Source organism: Capra hircus, chromosome 7 (assembly GCF_001704415.2).
Source record: "Capra hircus breed San Clemente chromosome 7, ASM170441v1, whole genome shotgun sequence".
Classification (NCBI taxonomy): domain Eukaryota; kingdom Metazoa; phylum Chordata; class Mammalia; order Artiodactyla; family Bovidae; genus Capra; species Capra hircus.
In genome coordinates, this window is record NC_030814.1 from 20,289,712 (window position 1) to 20,313,694 (window position 23,983).

Consider the following 23,983-nt stretch of genomic DNA (forward strand, 5'->3'; position numbering starts at 1 on the left):
ATAATTTCATTTCCTTGGCAATTATCTTTGAAGAATCACTATGAAGTTTTCATTTTTGTAAACTTCTGCGTGATATATATTTCTCTACGCAATTTTGCAGTAACATAAAGAATACACATACAAAATGCTGAATTCTTGAGGCCGAACATAATGCTTTAGAAAAAAGAAAATTAACTTAGACTCTAAGAAAAGGTTCAAGAGGAAAGGGAAAGAAAAGTAAACTAAAAAAAAACAGAAATTTCTTCCATCTTTTATTTGGAAACTGTAAAAAGTCTAGGGAGTACTAATAAATGAAAGCAATTCATCTTTCTGCTTCCTGTACCAAACTCACGCTCACAAGTTGACATGATAAAGCGGCTATTTAACCAATAACACAAGTGGACCATGTGTTTTAAGAATCAATCATTTTTCCTGTTTGCATCCTCCTGCAGATATTTAGCTGTTGGAAACTGCAGAGACCACAATCTGGCTTTCAGGCTAAGTTCAGGCAGGTGAAAGAGACCACCGATGTCAGAATGTGCAGTTTCTCCAAGACGACTAGGAGCTCAGCAGAGAGCCTAAGTTTCTTCAGGGCCCCCAGTCCACCACTACTGCCACCATCCAGATTTCCTTAAGATGAACGTTGTGACACTAGCTCCTTTACAGTTCTAATCCCCTTAAAGTGATCCAGGACATCCACATACTTTTGTACTCCTAGAAAAAATATCCCATCATATTGCTGAAAATCATACACCTAGAGCAGCTCTTAAGTCCTCCAATAAATCTAATCCTTTCTGGTTACTGAATTTATACCCCCCATGAAACTAACACTTTTATTCTCTTTGTCTACATTACCTTCTTCTCTGTATTTCTTCAACAAAATAAAAACAAGTCCAAAATACTCTATGCTTTACTATCTACAATGTAAAAAGTCTAGGGAGAACTAACTGATGAACGGAATTCATTGTCCTGTTTCCTGTACCAAACTCATGCTCACAGGTTGATATGATAAAGCAGATTTATTATATCTACTTTATCATATTAGATATGATACAATAATCATATCAGCTTTCTTCAGTTTTTCTCCTTTCCTTGCTCTCAGAGCCAATGAGCTGAATACTCCCTAAGGTAGTGCTTCTCACCCCTAAAGGAGTGAAAGACAAGGGGTTTTTGCTTTGTTTTCCTTGATCTATCACAGACTGACACTTTTGTAAAACAGAAAAAAAAAAAATGAGTAGGTAAGTTAAATGTCTAAAGGACACACATACAAAGTATAAGCCCAAAGATATCACTTTTGGATTTCACAGCAAAATTAGGTTATAAAAGTCTCTAGAAAAGATTATTTTCATTTTCAAATTTATCTTGTCACAAACCAGAAGCAAAAAACACTTTGTGTGAAGACATCAACTTGAGGACCAGACTTTGAGTGGCTAACTGCCCCCAGGGCGTCTACATCCTGTCTTTTATCCTCAGTAATTTGCTGTCCATCCCAAGTTCTCCTCTAAAATTCCTCTGCAGTTACTACTGTTTCCTATGGTCCATTTGGGAATCTAATCTCACTGGTTATCCAGTGAGGTTAGTACAGCAAGACACAAGACTTACTTTTTTCTGATAACTAATGAGAATACACTCTTATTTTGGTCTCTTCCCACTCCTCTGGCAGAGTGTTCTCTCCCCTCTCTCTTTTGCCTTTTGCCTTTCCTGGACCCTTGCCTGGTATTTCACACAGCTCCATCCTTGACAACTTGCCTTTCTTCCTCCGACCACCAAAATCTTAGTAATTTTCCTGATTCCAACTATTATCTCTAAAAATCTAATTCATCTAACTCAAGATAGGGTCAGCTTCTCTCACCCATTTCCTCCTCTCACATGGACAGTGTTACTCAAATTCATCATTCTTTCAACTCAAATATTTACCCGACATTCCTGCATAGCCAAGTTCTGCAGTAGACGTAAGTCCAAGCAAAACAAAGCTTCTTCTCACAAGGTGCCCTACAGCATAAACTCTGGATTCAGACAGCACTAGGTTTAAGCTCCACCATGAATAACTATGTGCTGGGTAGTCCCTCAAACATTGTTTCCTTGTCTGAAAACCTGGTGTATATCATCATACACACTTCACAGCCCTACTGTTAAAATTAAACAAAATAATTGATGTAAAATGTCTGGCAGGCAGAAAACACTCAATAAATGTTATTGTCATTATTATTAAGATTAACTTATCCTGGGGTGACTTTTTACTCGTATTATACTACAAATAATTTTTTGAGAGTTGATGATCGGTCTTTAGACTGGATTTACAGCAATTCGTTAGTCACTTTTACTCACTGTTGCTATGACAATATGAGATTCTAAACCGTTAATAAGAGGGAAGAGTGTTGGAAAATGTCTCAGATATTTGCATTAAGTTGAATAAACCTGCAAGTTGGCAATATGGTAAGGTAAAACATGACGCACACTAAAAGGCCCTCAGTTTCCAGACAGCCACACCACCAGCTACAGGATTCTGTCCAGTCACTTAACCTGCGTGCCAGTTTTCTCATCGTAAAAATCAAAGTCCAAATGAAAGGTCTATATCCTTTTCATTTCTTAAATCTTTGAGATACAATTATTTTTAAACACAAATTACAGTGAAACACAATCTATAAATACCAGTTTTATCTCAAACAGACTTATTCAAAGACAAAAACATTGTCATGATGCTTTAAACAAACAAAAAGCAGCCTATAAATGTAAACCCTATAAATGATGTAAAATATTAAGTTTCAAAGAAATTACTGTTTTTTATGGGAAAAGGGGATACTTTGTAAATTTTCTAATTTGGCACTTAGTTCATAAATATACTCCCATACAAATGTAAAATCCAGGCTAAAATAGTCACTGATTAGAAACTACTATTTGGAACAGTCAATATTTCACCATTTAATATCAACAGTTAACCCTTAGCATACATATGCTATGTGCCTAAAGCTAGGCTAAGCACTTAGCATTTAGAGCTAATTTAATCCTCACACAGAAACCAATGAAGGAAATAGTATTTCCCGTAATTTAACAGATGAGAAAGCTGAGCATCCCAGGTTTGACCAATTTCCTTAAAATCACTCTAGTGGAGAGTGGCAAGCTAGAACACAATACCAATCTGTGAGGCTTCCGAATCAAGTTAAACAGGTCATTACACAGCCCTCTCCCAAATAAGCTCCACATACATTAACAGACCCAGCTGTACAAACTAATGAAAGAATTTGTAAAAATGGGAAACTTTAAAAGACAAGACAAAAAATTACCTCCATGGAAAAGAGAGTGAATGTGCTCAACAATAAAAAGAACCCACCTTCATGACCTATGACAGATCTGGAAGCAGTCTGAAAGCTAACAACGCCCGCCACATTGTCATTGGCCAAAATGTTCACTCTGACGGTGTCGGAACTGGGCAAAATTCTACTTCCACCTTCCGTGTACACCAAACTAACTACAATGATTTCATCATCCTCTGGCTCGGAGTCATCCAAAATGGTCAAAATGGCAACCTTTTTGGTTTCACCTGTAAAGAATTAATGGGATAAAACCTAAGTAAGAAAATCATCAGCAGAGAATTCACAAAGGCAAAAAATAACTTCCTTCAAAAACTGTTAAGTTAAAATGTGTGGGTGCTTAGTTGCTCAGTCATGTCGGACTTTCTGCAACCTCATGGACTGTAGCCTGCCAAACTCCTTTCTCTGTTCGTGGCATTTCCCAGGCAAGAATACTGGAGTGGGTTGCCAATTTCTCCTCCAAGGACTCTTCCCCACCCAGGGATAGAACCTGTGTCTCCTGCATTGGCAGGTGGATTCTTTACCATTGTGCCACCTGGGAAGTCCTTTAAGTAAAAATATATGAGTGAATTATAACAGTTCAATATCTTGAGCAACATTAGTGTCACTGTAAGCAAATGTACTGCAGCCATGAAATTATAAGACGCTTGCTCCTTGGAAGAAAAGTCATGATCAACCTAGTATGGATTGAGAGTTGGACTGTGAAGAAGGCTGAGTGCCGAAGAATTTTGATGCTTTTGAACTGTGGTGTTGGAGAAGACTCTTGAGCATCCTTTGGACTGCACAGAGATCCAACCAGTCCATTCTGAAGGAGATCAACCCTGGGATTTCTTTGGAAGGAATGATGCTAAAGCTGAAACTCCAATACTTTTGCCACCTCATGCGAAGAGTTGACTCATTGGAAAAGACTTTGATGCTGAGAGGAATTGGGGGCAGGAGAAGAAGGGGACGACAGAGGATGAGATGGCTGGATGGCATCACTGACTCGAACGCGAGTCTGAGTAAACTCCGGGAGTTGGTGATAGACAGGGAGGCCTTTGCGTGCTGCAATTCATGGGGTCCCAAAGAGTCAGACACGACTGAGCGACTGAACTGAACTGAACTGAGACAGCATATTAAAAAGCAGAGACATTACTTTACCAACAAAGGTCCCTCTAGTCAAAGCTATGGTTTTTCCAGCAGTCATGTATGGATATGAGAACTGGACTATAAAAAAAGCTGAGCACTGAAGAATTGATGCTTTTGAACTGTGGTGTTGGAGAAGACTTGTGAGTCTCCTGGACTGCAAGGAGATCCAACCAGTCCATTCTGAAGGAGATCAGTCCTGAATATTCATTGGAAGGACTGATGCTGAAGCTGAAACTCAGATACTTTGGCCAGTTGATGCAAAGAACTGACTCATTAGAAAAAGACCCTGATGCTGGGAAAGATTGAAAGCTGGGGGAGAAGGTGACAACAGAGGATGAGATGGTTGGATGGCATCACCGACTCAATGGACATGAGTTTGAGTAAGCTCTGGAAGTTGGTGTTGGACAGGGAGGCCTGGTGTGCTGCAGTCCATGTGGTTGCAAAGAGTCAGACACAACTGAGCGACTGAACTGATATGTTAGCCTGTATACCCTTTTCACTTATAAAGCACTGTAAAATTCCATTAACATGGACAGACTGTGGAAAGGACATTTTGAATTCGGAAAGTTAAAGGGTAGAATTATTTCAAGGAATCATGGTTTTATTCCTGGTGTCTAGCCTAGGACCGTGACCTAGCTAGGGGAAGAGACGCTGAAGCAACTACTGTTTAGAAATAGTTCCTTCTAGAAAGGTGGATCTCATTCTCATCCTGGTGTTACTGTGAATGATTTTCAGATAACCAACCCAAAACTTCCCTTAAAGACCAAGGACACTTAGGGAATAGTGGTCAAAATGAGAAACAGAAAAGGATGGTAAATTCTGAGGCAAAGAGCCCACCTAAATGGGATAAGTCTTAGGGGAACCAGATGAGATGACAACATCAAATACTAGTTCCCAGGATGTGGACAATAGGGGAAGGAGGCAGAAGAGGACTTCAAAGTGATCTGTGACAGCAGTAGGGCCAAGAATTTACTCTGCAATTTAGTTTAGGACCCCACTTGTAGACAGACCACTGAACACCCCCAAACCCAACACTGCTTCTGCTGTTCAGCCTACAGTGGTCCCCATCTAATTCACTGTTTTGAAAGAGACTGAAATGGTGAGAAAAAACAGGAAAAAGGAAAAAGTAGGTGTGAATGCATGTTCTCTGTTTCATGACGCTGGCATGCAAGTGTGTGTGCTCAGCCATGTCCGACTCTTTGCGGTCCCATGGACTGCAGCCTGCCAGGCTCCTCTGTCCATGGGATTCTCCAGGCAAGAATACTGGAGTGAGTTGCCATTTCCTCCTCCAGGGGAGCTTCCCGACCCACGGACTGAAGCTGCATCTCTCTGTCTCCTGCACTGGCAGGCGGATTCCTCACCACTTCCCACCTACCTGGGAGTCCCGATGACCCTGGTATCTTTTATCGATTCGGTGTTAAGACTGCTTCAAGAGAATATATATTATCTGAGAATACAGGTCAACTACAAAATATAGTCCATTTTGCATGATGCTAAAGTTACAACTCAAGGTTAATATTAACTGTTGTAATGGTACTACATTACATGATAAATTCTTTATAGTTACCAAAGCCACTAAAACATCTAATCTTAAATTTTCATCTCCACTCCCTCCTCAAATTTTCATTACTTTCCTTGAACTAGGGGAAAATGTTACCAATTGCTAACCTATGCACATATATACCTCCCACATCAAGTGTATCAGTATTCTATTGTTCCCAAAATCAATTACTGGGAAATAACCATTATAGAGGGCTTCCCTGATGGCTCAGCAGGTAATGAATCCATCTACAATGTAGGAGACACAGGTTCAATTCCTAGGTCAGGAAGATATCCCCTGGAGAAGAAAATGGCAACCCACTACAGTATCCCTGCCTGGAAAATTCCATAGACAGAGGAGCCTGGCAGGCCACAGCCCACAGGGTTGCAAAGAGTCAGACATGACTGACTGACTAAGCACAAGCCCAGCCATTATAGACAAGTTTTAAACTATCTTAAAAAGTTATTCTAAAATGTAATGCTTATTAGATGTTTTAAAAGTATACCCTATATGCATCATAACCCCTAATTACTGTTTCCAAAAAAAGTATATGCATTAAAGGATAAAATATGCAATGAATTGCTCTAAGATACGAAATTGCAAATAACATTTACTTCCTTCATTTTATTGTATAACCTGAAGCTTTTATGAGTATAATTACTTTCAATCAGAAAAAAAACTATGTTAAGAAGCCATATGGAATTTATTAGTGCCCAAATCATGAGTTAAATAATGATTTCAGTAAAGATATCTTTCTTTCACCCAAAGAAAACTATTTTAAATATATGAATGTTCAAAATTTTCAAATACTTGGTGATTCAATCAACCTTGGAAAAGAACTGGTAAATCTGCACTAATCCTAATCATTGTCCAAGTTCTCTATAATTTCACTGTTCATGAAAATTTAAAATAGTGATCCCATTCAAGTCTAGGACCAGTATTACAAGCTCATCTATCACTAGGTCACTACACTTAATATAACATGAATAAAGTCACCCAATGAAGTGAAAGTCGCTCAGTGGTGTGACTCTCTGTGATCCCATGGACTGTAGCCTGCCAGGCTCCTCTGTCCATGGAATGCTCCAGGCCAGAATACTGGAGTGGAGTGGGGTCAAACCCACGTCTCCTCCTTGCAGGCAAATTCTTTACCGTCCGAGCCACCAGGGAAGCCCAAGTTTATACTATTTATGCTATTGCTGTTGTTTAGTTGCTAAGTCATATCCAACTCTTTGTGACCCCATGAACTATAGCACACCAGTTCCCCTTGTCCATGGGATTTCCCAGGCAAGAATACAGGACTGAATTGCCATTTCCTTCTCCAAGAGATCTTCCCAAGCCAGGGACCAAACCTGTGTCTCCGGCATTGGCAGGCAGATTCTTTACCACTGAGCCACTAGGGAAGCCCTTATAATATTCATACTTGTTATTTTCTTTGGAGGTTTATCCTGATTTGTCAGTGCATATGAAAAAGCTTCCCATTTCTTGGCTATCAACACTTTTTACTTGCATGTTTAATTGTGGATATATGGCTCATTCTTATAACTTCCTTTACAAAATTAAAACTGGCTTTAGATATGCTTCTCCATTTCCTTAAAGGCTCTGCTATCACACATAAAAGGGATAAAATCCTCACATTCCCTCTTCTCTTTTTATTCAACTAAAAAGATACACGCGTAGGGCCCCATCAGCCCTCTATATGTCAGGTCAACCATTAACAAGCCAACTACTACTTTTTTCATTCACTTTTACATATTAGCAAGAATGTACATAGTAAGAATGCATATGAACACTGTCATAAAAATGGACTATAATGACTTTCCCAGGCGGAACTGAAATCCATTGAGAACCATCACTCACCTTCAGCAAAAGTCAGAATGTCTCCAGCACCTATAAAATCTAAACCTTCAGTAGCTGTTCCACCAACGACACGCCATTCGACTGTCACCTGACCTAAGCTGCCCCCTGTCCTGTGGATCACCATCTCCACTGTGCTTTGAGGCTGCTCCTGAACTTCAACATATAAGCCATCTTCGGAGGTGTTGGGACTAATACTGTAGATCACAAACACTCCGAAGGCATCACCATTTAATGCTATGACGACTGTAGACGTGTTTGGCTGTCCTATGGTTGGCTGGTTTCTAAAACTGGCTGTGATGTTCATGAGATGAACTTCGAGGAGAGAAATCAGGAAACTCTCATCCATCTCTGGGAAATCGTCGGGAAGAATAGAAACGGTGAGATTTGCAAATTCATCGCCTTCCCGCATGATGGCCCACTGCCTTGTCACAGGCTCATAGTCACTACCAGCCACAGCCTGACCGCTAAAAAGAGATGCTACTCTGGTCATGTTCTTCTTATAGGTCCAGAAGTCTGAGTTGTTAGCAGTTGGGCTGGTCCAGGAAGTCATCCAAAAACACTGGGGGCCTTCAGAAGCACTGAGAAAGGAAAATGCTGAGCACGCGTGTTCTTTGAGGCACAAAGTGGCACAAGTATCCTGGGGCTCCCCCATCACAGAGACATTCACCCAAGTTCTCCAAAGTGGGTCCGGTACCCCTTGAATTGGCGATTCATAGAAGGACAGTAAGTCTTGACCCTCCTCAACTGCAAGAGCCACTACATCAATATCAGAAGTGCCGTAGAACAACAACAGCCGGCCAAAGTGCCCTCCGCTAAAACGTGGAGTGACAAAAGACAGGTTAGGCATCCAAAGCAACCTGTGCATTACACGCAGAGGCGAGAACGCTGACTGTGGCTTCCACTTTTTTTAAGCGGATAAGGTACTAGCACAGACACAACCATGCTTCTTAATTAGCTTTCTATGTCTCATTGAGTTTTCTCATGTAAGGAAACTTGGTTCATTTTCATTCAGATAATACTTATTTTTAACCCAGCTATGAAAATATCTTGCAAGATACGCAACCATTCCAGAATTTTCAAGCAGAGTTAGAAAATGAATCTTCACTACTAACTTTCACTGAAACTAACAATGAATGATACCGACATGGGTACATTGTAAGGAAATGTAAATGTAATTACTTGCCACAAGGTTGCAAGACCACCTATTTTTCTATTTCTGAAGGAGCTCAGTGAACAGTATACTGCCTCACAAAAGAAAGGCAGGCGAAGATAAGAACCTGAAAACCAACTACTTCATATGGCATCTGAATGATCTTCAATTTAGAAACCAGTTGTTTTTAAGTTCTAATTCAAACAAATCACCAATTAAAGCAATAAATGTCTGGGGTTAGAAAGCCAAATGATGTATAACCCATTTCACTAATAAAAGGTATGGGGAAAATAATGAGTACTTTATAGTGATAAGCATTATTTAGTTAACAGATTATAATAACCTGTAAAATATTTTACATTATGTAAAAACTATCATAATTAAATTATTGGATTGTGCAAGAGATCCTCTTCCACCACCCACAAGTCCCAAGCAGCCATCTCATATACCTTCTCCTGACAGTTATGTTAGCACAGGAACTTCTCTCCAGGGGCTCTTGAACACGAGAAACCGACTGAACAAAGGCTACTGTACCATAAGGATTATCATTGGCAGGAATAATAATATTTGCCACTCGATCTAACCCAACAGTACCTCCACCAGAGGCATCAGTTAGTTGCACTTGGATAACCTAAAAATACAGTGAAAACTTCCTTAACAGAATCCCGGTTCTGAAATTAGAATAAACATGATGCAAGAAAAAAAAATCAAAGATATCCAAACAAGAACACAGTATAGTGTAACACGAATGAACATAAAGAAGCTCCTCCACCACATTTACAAACTCAGCATGTAACAGAACCACCCCTCACCAACTTTAACACTAGAGCATGACTGCACGTAAGAAATACAGGCTGTTTAAGTTCCTTGATATTCTGTTATACAATCGTGTGAATCAATTTTAAGATGTCTCTTTATGTTTACCCCTTCAATAATATACTTGTAATCCCTATACACTTTTTTACGAAGGGAGAATATTGCATATGTGTCTTATGAATAGTTCATTTATTATGCTTTATTTCCCACATTCTCATAAGTGGAAATTCTCTGATAAAATTTGAAACAAAAATATATCATGATGTCACCTAAATTTAGAGGAAAGGAAAGAGAAATGTTTTATATGTATTAACTAATAACTAATATTTAAGAAGTGAGTAATGACACAATTAGCACTCAACTGAAATTTTATGGACTTCCCTTCTACAAAAAGTTGACACTATTAAAGAATAAATGCTGTTAAATCTAATTTTATGAGCTCTAGGTTTTAATAATACTTGAATTTCATAAAATAAAATTATCTTCAGCCAATATATGTCAGTGATGAATCAACTTTCCCACTGAGACGCTATCTTTATTTGCCACTTCACTTCTTTTTATCATGAAAAATAAATATCAGGCAAATAAATCTCACATGGAATTTGTCACAGAGTAAATCCTAAAGAATAAATGAATGAGCAGAAAAATCAAAATCCACATATAATTAAGACTGATTGGCTCACACTCAAGCCAAGAGAGATTATGAATACAAATTGTTTATGTGAAACAATATAGCAAACTTTCTGCCAGATTATATATTTTTAATCACTTAACCAAAACATAGAAAAATATAATTGTACAAAAATAAAACTTATACTAGTAAACCAGTATGTGAACAAGTATGAGACCTATTTCTAATGTTTTTGTTTTCTGTAAGGATCACTTTCACACTACCAAATTTTGAACATTCTCACTGAAATAATTTATCAGACACCTCTATAAATGTCACAACAACAGGCATCTGTTCTAATCACTATAAGACAAGATACGGTTTACAGTGTCATTCTAGACTAGCCATTCCTCTCACCTCTTCAATCTCCGGAACGTCGTCAGCCAGGACCTCTAACAACAAGGTTTGAATGGTTTCCCCAGGGGCAAAGGTCACATTACCTGAGACAACTCGCAGGTCGCCAGTAGCAAGCTGTCCATTAATAGTGGCAACCCACTGAACAGTAACATTGCCGAGTGTCCCAGAATTTCGAATTATTGGCAGGTTTACCTTCACTGAGTTAAACTCAGGTTCCTCTACAGTAAGTTTAGTAATCTGAAAACCTAAAGGGCAAAGCAGAGATAATTTCAAATACAAAGTGAAACTAAGTCAGCATAGAGCGAACCAACTGCCACCCTATAGTTATTTATTTCACCCCCCCTCCGAGCAATCTAAGAGGCTAAACTCCACAAAATCAGAGAAATATGCTATGATACAGATTGCTCAGGCCTTCCTGCCAAATTTTCCAAATTGTTTTTCATTACGATAGAACCAGAAATCATAAACTCAGATGCCCACAGAGGTCAGACATGTATCAGTTATGAGCGAAGTGGGTCCCATGACTTCTGGGGTGAACGGCGTGGTACAAGCCTGGCAGTTGGTATTTTGCTTCGAAGACTGACTTTATGCAAAAAGGGGAGCTTGACATCACCATACCTTTTTTTTACTATAAAGAAACCTCAGAAATTCAGATTTTTGTATAAATTTCTGTAAAAAAGTTCTTTTAACAATTGGTCTAAGATTCACAAAATACATCCAGGAGCCAGATCTGACGTAAAAGCCTAAAAGTGTATGATCTCTAGGTTTATGCTAAGAGGTTGATTTCTAACCACAGGTGGTGAACATACATAGATGTCCTTATATATCAGTAATAGCAGGTTAAAAGGAAACAAGATTAAATCAATTTTGAGGCTCTAAAAATAAAGAAAGGCATGAATCTATACAAATAAGTAAGAGACACAGACTAGTCTCATTACCAAATAATCCATAGGGATCATCAGAGGCCTCAATAAAAATGATTGCCTCTGTTAACGCCCCGAGTTTCGCCCCTCCTGTTGTTTCATTCAGCAGTTGCACAAGAAAAGATTCTTCCAGCTCAGGGTAGATGTCATTAATGACATATATTGGCACAACTTTACTGGTTTCCCCTTCTAGTAAGACCACATCCGATGAAGCTATACTGTAATCTTCACCTACAGAGACAAAAAGAAAAATGCTAAAACTTCTTCTAGGACATGATAATAAATTCCCCATATATACTATGACATATCACAATTCATGGACACACTTCGCAAGATGTTTCTGAGGACAGGGATTACATTTATTTTAAACAGAAGATTTCACCTCTCTTGCAAGAAAAAAATGGGTTTGATACAACACAATAATGAAAAACCATCCTGGCTATTCAAGTGCATGTCTTCATTTTTAGAAATACATATACATAGTGTTCTAGTGGCCAAATACATATATAGATGACACAAACATACACAGACATGTAGATATGGATATGCACATGAATCATTCACTACCACAAGATGGCCTCTTATTTACAAAAATAAAATATGTAGGGTACTTTCAAAATGAACAAAACAAGAATTCTGATCTCGCTGGAAAGACCAATTACACTGCTGCACAGAGATGGGTACGTCAATATCATCAATCTTACAGCTGGAAAACAAGAATTTTTCTATAGAGTTGGATTAAAAGCTGCTAATGTATACCCTATATGGATCACAGCCTTGTCATGGGGAAGGGGTGTGCATAATGCAACGAGCTATGAGCCATGCTGTGTAGGGCCACCCAAGACGGATGCGTCACAGCAAAGAGTTCTCACAAAATGTTGTCCACTGGAGAAGAAAATGGCAAATTACTCTAGTACTCTTGCCTCGAAAACCTCATTGACAGTATGAAACGGAAAAAAGATATGACACCAGAAGATGAACCCTAGAGGTCAGAGGGTGTCCTATATGCTCCTGGGGAAGAGACGAGGACAATTACTTATAGCTCCAATAAGAATGAAGTGGCTGGGCCAAAGCGGGAACTTCTTTCTCGACACTTAGCTGTGGATGTATCTGGTGGTGAAAGCAAAGTCTGATACTCTAAAGAACAATATTGCATAGGAACCGGGAATGTTAGGTCCATGAACCAAGGTAAATCAGACATGGTCAAGCAAGAGATGGCAAGATTGAATATTAACAACTTAGGAGTCAGTGAACTAAAATGGATGGGAATGGGCAAATTTAATTCACAACTATTATACCTACTACCGTGGGCAAGAAAACACTTAGAAGAAATGGAGTAGCCCTCATAGTCGGCAGAATAGTCCAAAATGAAGTACTTGGGTGCAATCTCAAAAATGATGGACAATCTTGGTTTCTTTCCAAGAAAAACCATTCAATATCACAGTAATCAAGTCTCTGCCCCAACGACTGATGTCAAAGAAGCCAAAGCTGAATGGCTCTATGAGACCTACACCACCTACTAGAACTCACACCAAAAAAGATTTCCTTTTCATCATAGGGGATTGAAATGTGAAAGTAGGAAATCAAGAGACACCCAGAGTAAGCGGCAGGTTTGGCCTTGGAGTAGAAAATGAAGCCAGGCAAACACTAACAAAGTTTTGTCAAGAGAACATGCTGGTCATAATAAACATCTTTTTCCAACAACAAAAGAGATGAATTTACACATAAACATCACCAGATGATCAATATGAAATCAGACTGACTATGTTCTTTGTCAAAGATGGAGAAGCTCTATCCAGTCAGCAAAAACAAGACCTGGAGCTGACTGTGGCTCAGACCATGAGCTCCTCATTGCAAAATTCAGGCTTAAGAAGAAAGTAGGGAAAACTATTAGACTATTCATGTATGACCTAAATCAAATTCCTTAGGATTATACCATGGAAGTGACAAATAGATTCAAGGGATTAGATCTGATAGACAGAGTGCCTGAAGAACTATGGACAGAGGTTCAACACATTATACAGGAGATGATGGCCAAACCCCAAAGAAGAAGAAATGCAAGAAGCCAAAGTGGTTGTCTGAGGAGGCTTTTCAAATAGCTGAGAGAAGAAAAGAAGTGAAAGGCAAGGGAGAAAGGAAAAGATACACCCAACTGAACGTAGAGTCCCAGAGAATAGCAAGGAACAATAGGAAGATCATCTTACAAAAAAAAAAAAAAACAGTGCCAAGAAGTAGAGGAAAACAATAGAATGGGAAAGACTAGAGATCTCTTCAAGAAAACTGGAGATATCAAGGGAACATTTCATGCAAGAATGGACACAATAAAGGACTGAAACAGTAAGGACCTAACAGAAGTAAATGAGATTAGGAAGAGGTAGCAATAACACAAGAAAGAACTATAGAAGAAAGGTCTTAATGACCTCGATAAGCAGGATGGTGTGGTCACTCACCTACAGCTGGATATCCTGGTGTGTGAAGTCAAGAGGGCCTTAGCAAGAATCACTATGAACTAAGCTAGTGGGTGTGACAGAATTCCAGCTGAGCTATTTCAAATCCTAAAAGACGGTGCTGTGAAAGTGCTGTACTGAATACGGCAGCAAATTTAGAAAACAGCAGTGGTCACAGGACTGGAAAAGACCTAGCTTTCATTCCAAATCAAAAAAAGAGCAAAGCAAAAGAATGTTCAGACTACCATACAATTGCCCTCATTTCACATGCCTGCAAGGTAATGCTCAAAATCCTTCAAACCAGGCTTCAGCAGTTCATGAACCAAGAACTTCCAGATGTAAAAGCAAAGTTCAAAGAGGCAGAGGAAATAGAGATCAAATTGCCAACATCCGTTGGATCATAGAAAAAGCAAGGGAAGTCCAGAAAACATCTACTTCAGCTTCATTGACTATGCTAAAGCCATTGACTATGCATCACAACAAACTGTGGAAAATTCCTTCAGAGATGGGAATACCAGACCACCTAACCTGCTTCCTGAGAAATCTGTATGTGGGTCAAGAAGCAACAGTTGGAACGGAACAGGAACAATGGACTGGTTCCATATTGGGAAAGGAGTATGACAAGGCTGCATGTTGTCATCTCTCTTATTTAAATTCTAAGCAGAGTGCCATTAATTCATGCAAAATGCCAGGCTGGATGAATCACAAGCTGGAATCAAGACTGCCAGGAGAAATATCAATAACCTCAGAAATGCAGATGATACCACTTTAATGGCAGAAAGTGAAGAGGAACTAAAGAGTCTCTTGATGAGGGTGAAAGAAGACAACGAAAAAGCTGGCTTAAAATTCAACACTCAAAAAACTAACATCATGGCATCCGGTCCTATCACTTCATGCAAATAGATGGGCAAACAGTGGAAACAGTGACAGACTATTTTCTTGGGCTCCAAAATCACTGCAGACAGTGACTGCAGCCACGAAATTAAAAGACCCTTGCTCCTTAGAAGAAAAGGTAAGACAAACCTAGACAGCATATTAAAAACTAGAGACATCACTTTAACCAAAGTCCATCTAGTCAAAGCTATGGTTTTTCCCATTTAGTCATGTATGGATGTGAGATTTGGACTATAAAGGATGAGCACTTAAGAATTGATGCTTTTGAATTGTGGTGTTGGAGAAGACTCTTGACAGTCCCTTGGACAGTAAGGTGATCAAACCAGTCAATCCTAATGGAAATCAGTCCTGAACATTCACTGAATGGATGATGCTGAAGCTGAAGCTCCAATACTTTGGCCATCTGATGTGAAGAGTTGACTCACTAAAAAGGACCCTGATGCTGGAGAAGATTAAGGGCAAGAGGAGAAGAGGGTGACACAGGATGTGATGGTTGGATGGCATCAGTGACTCAATGGACATGAATTTGAGCAAACTCCTGGAGATAATAAAGGACAGGGAAACTTGGCGTGCTTCAGTCCATGGGGTCACAAAGGGTCAGGCATGACTTAGCAACTGACCATCAATACCACCAGGAGACAGTGGAGGACAGAGGACCGTGGCGTGCTACCGTTCATGGGGGTCACAAAGAGTCGGACATGACTGAACAACAACAGCAAAAGCATATCACTCGGGGTGGCTTTGCCTCTGGTCAAACAGCAAATGAGGAAAGAGAGAGGTAGAGGTGCAGGTTCAGTCCCTGGGGTCGGGAAGATCCCCTAGAGGAGCATGGCAGCCCCCTCCGGTATTCTTGCCTGGAGAATCCCAGGGAAAGACGGGAGTCTGGTAGGCTACAGGCCATCAGGGTCGCAAAGAGTCGGACATGACTGAAGTGACTTAGCATGCACGCACTTATGGACTTTATAGGCTAATTTCCTAGAACACGGATCAATCCTCACAAACTGTCAAAGTGTAACGCCCTCTATATATAGGCATTCCTCTGGGCTATACTCCCCCATACACATACACACTCACTCACACACACACACACTCACACATACACACACTCACGTCATTCATACACACAGCAGGGACTAGGTAAGCCTGCTTTGTTTTCTTTTCAAGCAGTGTCACATCCAAATGATTTATTTCAAAATATCAATCGGGTTATCCTATCCATTCACACTCATGACCTTTGCTGCTGCTGCTGCTGCTGCTGCTGCTAAGTCGCTCAGTTGTGTCCAACTCTTCGCGACCCCATGGACTGCAGCCTACCAGGCTCCTCCGTCCATGGGATTTTCCAGGCAAGAGTACTGGAGTGGGGTGCCACTGCCTCCTCCGCATGACTTTTGAGTGCACACTAAAAAGGTTCTAACTGAATAGCTCGTAGGCAAAACTCCCTAAGAGGCCATAACTGAACTACGAAAGAAGACTGTCTCCTAATGCTTGCATTTGGCAATAAAATCCTTCTGCTTATACATAAAATAGTTAATGTTAATAACTGTCTTTACCATGTTTTTCATAAATAAACAAACAATAGAATAAATGAGTTGAGAGACAAAACTGTTGGCAATACTGCAATTATACAGCTGCACGTTTTATCCTGCATTCCTCATTATTATTTACACATGAATCCCTTCCAAAAACCTAAAAGCACTCAGGGAGAAAGCCTAACAATGCCTTCCTTGGTTTACTTTTTATTGGTTTGTGCATATTAACCTTTTAAATTCATATACAATTTGCCAGCTGTTTTCACAAATTCTGCAAAATCAATGTCATAAATACATAATAAAAAGTCTAGATTTGTGCCTTAAAAAGATGCAAAGGTATTACTGCTTTCTGGTTGATTTTTCTCACTACATCTTTGGCTGGCTTTGTTAATCAAGGATACAATTTCCCTCAAAACACTTCACTGCTCCTTAGATGTCTTTTCTCACCAGCTACTGCAGTTATTGGCACAGCTTTAAACTTCACAGAAACATCTGCAAATGCTCCTCCTGTCCTTGTCACATTGATAATGGGTCCAACATGATTTTCTGCTACTCGAACAACTGGTGCTGAGAGCTGAAGAATTCCGAAGGCATCATCATTGGCAATGATAATTAACTGAGCAATAGCTTCTACCTTAGACCCCAGGCGTGGAGAGTTTGGAACTGAAAGAAAGAAGAAAAACTAATACATCAAAAATCTAACAACTCGTCAAACGTCATCAAGAAGCCTCAGCCAATTTATAGAATGGATAAACAACAGATCCTACTATATAACAGAGAGAACTATGATTAACATCCTGTGATAAACCATAATGGAAAAGAATATGAAAAAGAATGTATGTGTGGGGTGTGTGTGTATCACTTTGCTATACAGCAGTAATGAACAGAACACTGTAAATCCACTATACTTCAATAAAAAAATTTTTTTAAAGAAGCCGCAGCAAGATCTGTGAAACAAATGGGGTTATCATTTTGTGTTTTCTGCTATTTATATCAAAAATATTTATCGATTACTATGTACCAGCATGAATTTAGATGTTGGGGATACAAAAATAAACAGAAAGTTCCTACTTCCCTGTAACTTCTAGGGTGATTTTTATTATAGCAAAGGAATAATTACCCTACAAGGATTATTTTAATAGGTATTAGAAATTTCTCAAAAGAAAACATGATTAGAAGATAATTAATCATCACTTCACATAAAATTATAACAGATAACGATGAAACTTACAGAATTATGCTCTTCCAATTAGTTACCAGCATGCTATAAATTTTTTTTAAGCCACTACAGTTACAAAGTTGAGCAGGAAAGTCATTTAGTTCCTTGTCCTCAAAGAAGAGCTGAATATCATCACACTCCAATTCAATTACTGCCTCTCTCTGTCCTTCCCCACAAACCTATTCCCCGCCATCTCAATTAATAGTCATGCCAAAGCTGGTATACAAAGAGTGTGCTTACCTATGCTTTCACTGCTATACTTCTAAGCCTATCTTTAAGACTCTCGTCTTACTTGCCACTGATTTTGGGGAGCACAAAACTTATTTTGAAGGCATTTAAGACCCTCCACAAACTCTCCCTGACTTGCCTTCTAGATTCAATTCTGACTTAGCACCCTTGCCAAAACAATTCTTATGAACTTTGACACAAATGAAGCATCAGCAGGCTCATATTACAAGTAAACAATTTTGAGTTCATATTTAGTACATTTCCAACTGTGGTGGTATTTGAAAGCATGTGACAATAAAATTCAGTATTTTCAGACAACGTAATCTAAAACAACTTGTTTATCATTTAATTTCAATGATAAACAGTTCCAGGCCACACTAAATTATATAGTTAAAATCACAAACTGTAAATCGATATAATTAAATTCAACTACATTGGGGGAAAGTAAACCAGGGCTGCAGCAGATGACATTTTATGCATGTGCACTACTTGACGGGCATTGTTCAAGCACTTTCCTTGCATCCAGTAATTTAATTCCCATACCATCTCTGTGTGGTGGGTAACACTGTCCATGTCTTACAGATAAGGAATCAGAGGTGCAAAGAGGATGAGGTAGTCAGCTAAGGCATTAGACTAGAACCTGCTGGACACATTTTAGAGACATCATGTAAGGGTTTGGCAAGCTGCAGCTCCCTTTCTGCAATTCCTCAGCAAACCAGGTAGATAACCTTCCTCCACCCATGACTGTTCGTCCTGCCCTCTGCCAGGTCATCACCGCTCCTCTCACACTGTCTCCTCAAAGTGTGTGATTCTACCTATTAAAATTGAGACCGTATCACATAGATTTGCACTGAATTATTCTTTTTCTTCATTTTTAATGACATTTACTGTTTCCTTTCTAATGCACTTAATTGTTCTTTAATTGTTTCACTTCACAGCTTATGCTGAGTCTGAGTTTCCCCAAGTATGCTGCATGGTTCCAGGAACATATCCAGCATACACAAACACACGTTGACTGTTTCTCCCAACCCATAGCACAGTGATATCCTGCATATACCACTTTATTAATAATTGTTCACATTTATTTAATGCTTACCATATGCCAGACCCTATATTCATTTTCACCTGTATTATCATATTTAATCTCCATAATAAGTCTGAACTATAGATAAGGAAACATAGGCTTTAAAAGTTTTGGGGCAACAATTTATCATGATACGCTTGGACCTAAGTTATCTGACACCAGCATCCACAGCTCCTAGCTAGCCACTGCTCCATGTAATCCTTCCACCCGGTTTTACTTCTAGCTCACTTAGTAAACTGCAGTTCCTTGAAAAGTGGGCTCTACCATATAATTCTTGTAGTCAGTCGCTCAGTCGTGTCCAAATCTTTGTGACCCCAGAGACTGTAGTCCACCAGGCTCCTCTGTCCATGGAATTTTTCAGGCAAGAATACTGGAGTGGGTTGCCATTTCCTCCTCCAGGGGATCTTCCTGACCCAGGGATTCAACTGGCATCTCCTGGGTGTCCTGCATTGGCAGGCGGATTCTTTACCACTGCACCACCTGGAAAGCCCCTTTATAATTCTTACTAAGACTACTTACTGGGTTTTAGGGCAATGTATTGCTATGGTAATTGATGCTAAATCATGCTAACAAAACAAGGGATAGGTTACTGTGTGAGAATTTTAACCCTGACTGTAATCTAAAAATTCAATGATAGCAGTTATCCTAAAAAAGCAACTTTCCTTTTACAGCCCTGGACTACAATTACAATGTGGGTAAGAATGGTGCTCACTACACAATGTATCAGTAAGGTGACAAAATATACTTGTAAGAAATCTTAATCTAAATGGTAGAACATAGTCAACATGTAGATCTCAACTCTTTCAACTATTTAATTCCAATTTTCTTAAGATAGTTTTATTCTATTTTAAAAGATATCTACTTAATATCATATTTACAAATGTTATCCTAAAACTGACATTAAATTGATATTAAATTAATATCACCGATCTTCTTTCCTTTTCTTACTGCCTTATTCTAGGAAATCTAGATTCTTCTCTTTATATAAAATCCCCTATCTAAAGTTAAAGGTCTTCAGAGAGAGATGTGACTAACAAACAAGCTACTGTGAGCCCCCAGCTCAGGCCGGCTCTGTGACAGCAGCCCCCACTCCCTCCAAAGCTACTGAGCCATGACACCAGGGGGAGAGGCTGCTCTGTCCAAATAGAAGCTGCAGAGCCAGATCCTCTGCCCAACACAGGTCATCACTCACCCCTCATTCCTCATTCTTATCCCCAACCAGGGCCTTCGTCTCAACTCTCAGGATCACCCCCAAAGTCTTCTCACTACTACACAGCCCTCTCCCCCTTCCCTCATACAGTTGCCAGATCCACCATCTCTGTGTACTGCTTCCCACGGATACAAAGAGACTCTGTTGGTTAAGGAACCATCTAGGGTGGATCAAGGTGAAAGAGACTCAGGATCTTGCTACCAGGACTGTCCTTGGAACCCCAGATTGATTTCAGAAGGTTCCAGAAGCTACGATATCTAGTACAAATAGTATGAGATATCAGTCATACCAGATTCCATAAGCATTTCTAAAAATTTAGTCTGGGACTATAACAGTTTTAAAACACGACAGCACATTTTCACACGTCCTACTTCCATTTGCCTTATAAACTTTTGTAAGAGGATGCTAGTAAAGTTAGAGCTTACTATTTTTACAGAATTTTTTTACTGTACCGAATTCTTAATTTGTTTCAAAATTCTTACCTCTAATAATAAAAACAACACACTAATGGTTACTTACTTGGGCGATTCTGCACTTTCTCTGTTAAAGTAGAGTTGAGTAGTTCAACAAACAAAGACTCCGACCTTTCTGGCTCATCATCATCCAAGACTGAAACAGTTATTGTTGCCTCACTCTGATTGGCTCTAAAAACAGCAAATCCAGAAGCCGGTATATAGTCTTTCCCTTGAGTTGCTCTGGCTAAATTAGGTGGAAAATGAGGTGGCTTTTCCATATCATCCAGTGTTGCATATGTGACTTTAACTTTTCCCAAGAGGCCTTTTAACCTTATTATTGACAACGTGATGTTCTGGGTTGCTTCCTCCACTTTAATAGGTCTATTTTTCTCAGAAAAGATGAAGACCCCGTAAGGATCATCACTAGCCAAAACAATTAGTGTGGCGTTAGTATGAACGCCTAGAGAGCCACTGGAGACGCTAAGGATGGTCACAGAGAATGTTTTATCCAGTTCTGGATCTTCATCAGGCAATATTTCCACTGTGATGTTGGCGCTCTTCTGTCCAATCTCAAATGTGACATTGCCAGAGGTGAAGGCCAGATCGCCGTCAGGGTCAGAGTCGATGCTCCAAAGCAAAATCACTCGAGACAGAGCCCCATGACTTCTCATGATCTTTAAAATATTTAATATTAAAATATGTTAAAACAGGCATTAAATCCACCAACTTAGAGGCTTGGATATACAAAACAACAGGTTATTAATTTGTAATTTTATTTTATATAAGCTGTTCTGAAGAATATAAGGTTCCTGAAGGCAATGCACTACCCATCTTTGAAGACCCTCAGGGAGTCCCACTTAAAATGACTGTTGAATGAAATGACAGATCGAAGGAACATGCTTATCTTCTAACTAAACTGCAGCTGTATCATTTCTGCAACTACAACATATATCAGTAATAAAGCAAATGCAATTAACAGTGTATTATATTGTACATTCACGAAAATGTTTACATTTCCTGCAAAGATGGTATACACTTTATTGTAAGGAATAGATGACTGATAATTTTTCTGGAAAGTTAGCCATAAGACTCATCTTTTAAAACAGACTATATTTAATTTCAATATACTATGGAAAACAAAAATTCACCAAAAAATGCACTCGACCCAAGGTTATATATTTAAGAAGCAAGAAATGCTTTTGTCAACAGTATGTTAAAAAGAATGAAAAATCTTTTTTAAAAAAAATCACTTTAAGTTACTGTAGTGTTAGTCGCTCAGTCTTATCCAACTCTGCAACCTCATGGACTGTAGCCCGCCAGGCTCCTCTGTCCATGGAATTCCCCAGGCAAGAATACTGGAGTGGGCTGCCATTTCCTTCTCCAGGAGATCTTCCCAACCCAGGGATCAAACCCGGGTCTCCTGCATTGCAGGCAGATTCTGTACTGTCTGAGCCACCAGGAAAGCCAGACTTCAAGTTAAGTCCCAACTAAAGGTAATTTTTATACTTAAAATAAAAATGCTGATTCAATTAGAGACAGGAATTTTTATTTAAAAATTTCTTTATAAACTTGATACTTTCCCTGAATCCTTTTTCCTTTCTTTCTTGAGGATTTAATTATCCTTTCTAAAGCTGTTTAATTTATTCCACAACAGTTTACTGCAGATCTGCCATAAGAATACAGAAAATATATATTTTGAGTGATCTTTCTTCATCCTTTGAATAAAATCTGAAGACACTGACCAAGCTTCTGGCTCCTCTAAATTATCTAACAATAGAAGCCTTAACTCCTACTGGATGAATGTAGAGTAGAAACATATATACACACTCCCCCCTCCCACACACACACACACAGACCACATAGAGATGGTATTATTATTGCTATTCGCAAATGTTTTGCATTTTCTTTCCTTTTGGGAAAGATACAAGCCAGGATTACACTTCTCTACCCAACTACTTTCATGTTGTCATGCGACATGTTTTGACCAAAGAAGTTAAATGGAAATGCTGTGAATGACCTCCAGAAAGAAGCTGAAAAGCCAAACGTGCAGTTTCCCCCAACCACATCTCCCCAGTCAGTGGAGACAGAAGTATCTACTGAGTTACAGCCTTTGCAACTCTTAGTCCTAAGTGATTGATGACAGCCAACTTCAGATGGGACATAAAACATGAGTGAAAAACAGACCTTTGTTGTAGTAAGTCAATTAGAATTTGGAGATGTTGCCACAGTCCATCTGAATTAAGATAGAAAACTATACTTTTATATTAATAGATACTTCTTAAAGAGTCAGGAATCCTCAGAATCACAATGTATGCAAAATGAAATACAAAGACAAAAGACAAATCACTGTTTAATTATCAATTTGAATTGTCTGTGCTACTAGATTTGTTAGGGGAAGCACACTGATTGAAACGCCCACTCTGGCCAGGTACCATAGTAACCATTTGCATGAGTTGTTTTATGACAGGAGATCCCAGTAAGGAATACGGAACTAATAAGCCACCACCAACCGGAAGAGTTCAGGAAAGGTCTAAAGGAGACACCACGTGTCCGTCCACTTCCCAGAATCCCTCTCGCTAGCATCCATCTTGGCTGAGCAATGCGTGCACCACCAGGAAAGACTCTGAATTAGAATGACTGGCCAAAGACCATCCGGAAACTAATCCCATCACCATAAAACCCGAGACTGCGAGCCACGCAGCAGAGCAATTCTCCTGGGTTCCCTTACCCTACTGCTCTCCACCAGGGTGCCCTTTCCCAATAAAATCTCTTGCTTTGTCAGCACGTGTGTCTCCTCAGAAGAATTCACTTCCGGGTGTTAGACAAGAGCCCAGTTTCGGGCCCTGGAAGGGGTCCCTCTTCCTGCAACAGATTCAGTCCCCTCCACTTCCATAGAAAAAAATTAACATAAAGTATACCTTAATAATACAATAAAACAGTGTTTTTAAAAGAAACAGAAAAGGTCTACGACTGGAGGAAAGAATGTACTCACATTGAATATAACAGTACTGTATCCATCTTCTGGTTCAGTTCCACTGACAGCAAGTGACTCAGGGCTAAATTCAAATACACCATGAGCATGGTCAGAGGCTGCAATTGTCACTAGAACTTGGGAAGCCACTCCTAGACTGGCTGCATGAATAAGTTCCAACAAACAGAAGAAAATGTTAATCAGTAATTTACAAA

The 23,983-nt window shown here is 39.4% G+C and overlaps 1 protein-coding gene across 1 annotated transcript in view; it reads right to left on the reverse strand.

Moving 5' to 3' along the window:
* Positions 1 to 23,983, reverse strand: part of ADGRV1 (adhesion G protein-coupled receptor V1) — a 542,844-nt gene that overhangs the window by 417,880 nt on the left and 100,981 nt on the right. The window contains exons 27-34 of the mRNA XM_018050044.1: positions 23,790 to 23,929; positions 20,862 to 21,471; positions 17,049 to 17,264; positions 11,747 to 11,962; positions 10,809 to 11,053; positions 9,415 to 9,596; positions 7,816 to 8,627; positions 3,311 to 3,520 (exon numbers count right to left, since the gene is read on the reverse strand). Coding sequence (XP_017905533.1) covers positions 3,311 to 3,520; positions 7,816 to 8,627; positions 9,415 to 9,596; positions 10,809 to 11,053; positions 11,747 to 11,962; positions 17,049 to 17,264; positions 20,862 to 21,471; positions 23,790 to 23,929 — 2,631 coding nt within the window. The remainder of the gene's footprint in view (positions 1 to 3,310; positions 3,521 to 7,815; positions 8,628 to 9,414; positions 9,597 to 10,808; positions 11,054 to 11,746; positions 11,963 to 17,048; positions 17,265 to 20,861; positions 21,472 to 23,789; positions 23,930 to 23,983) is intronic.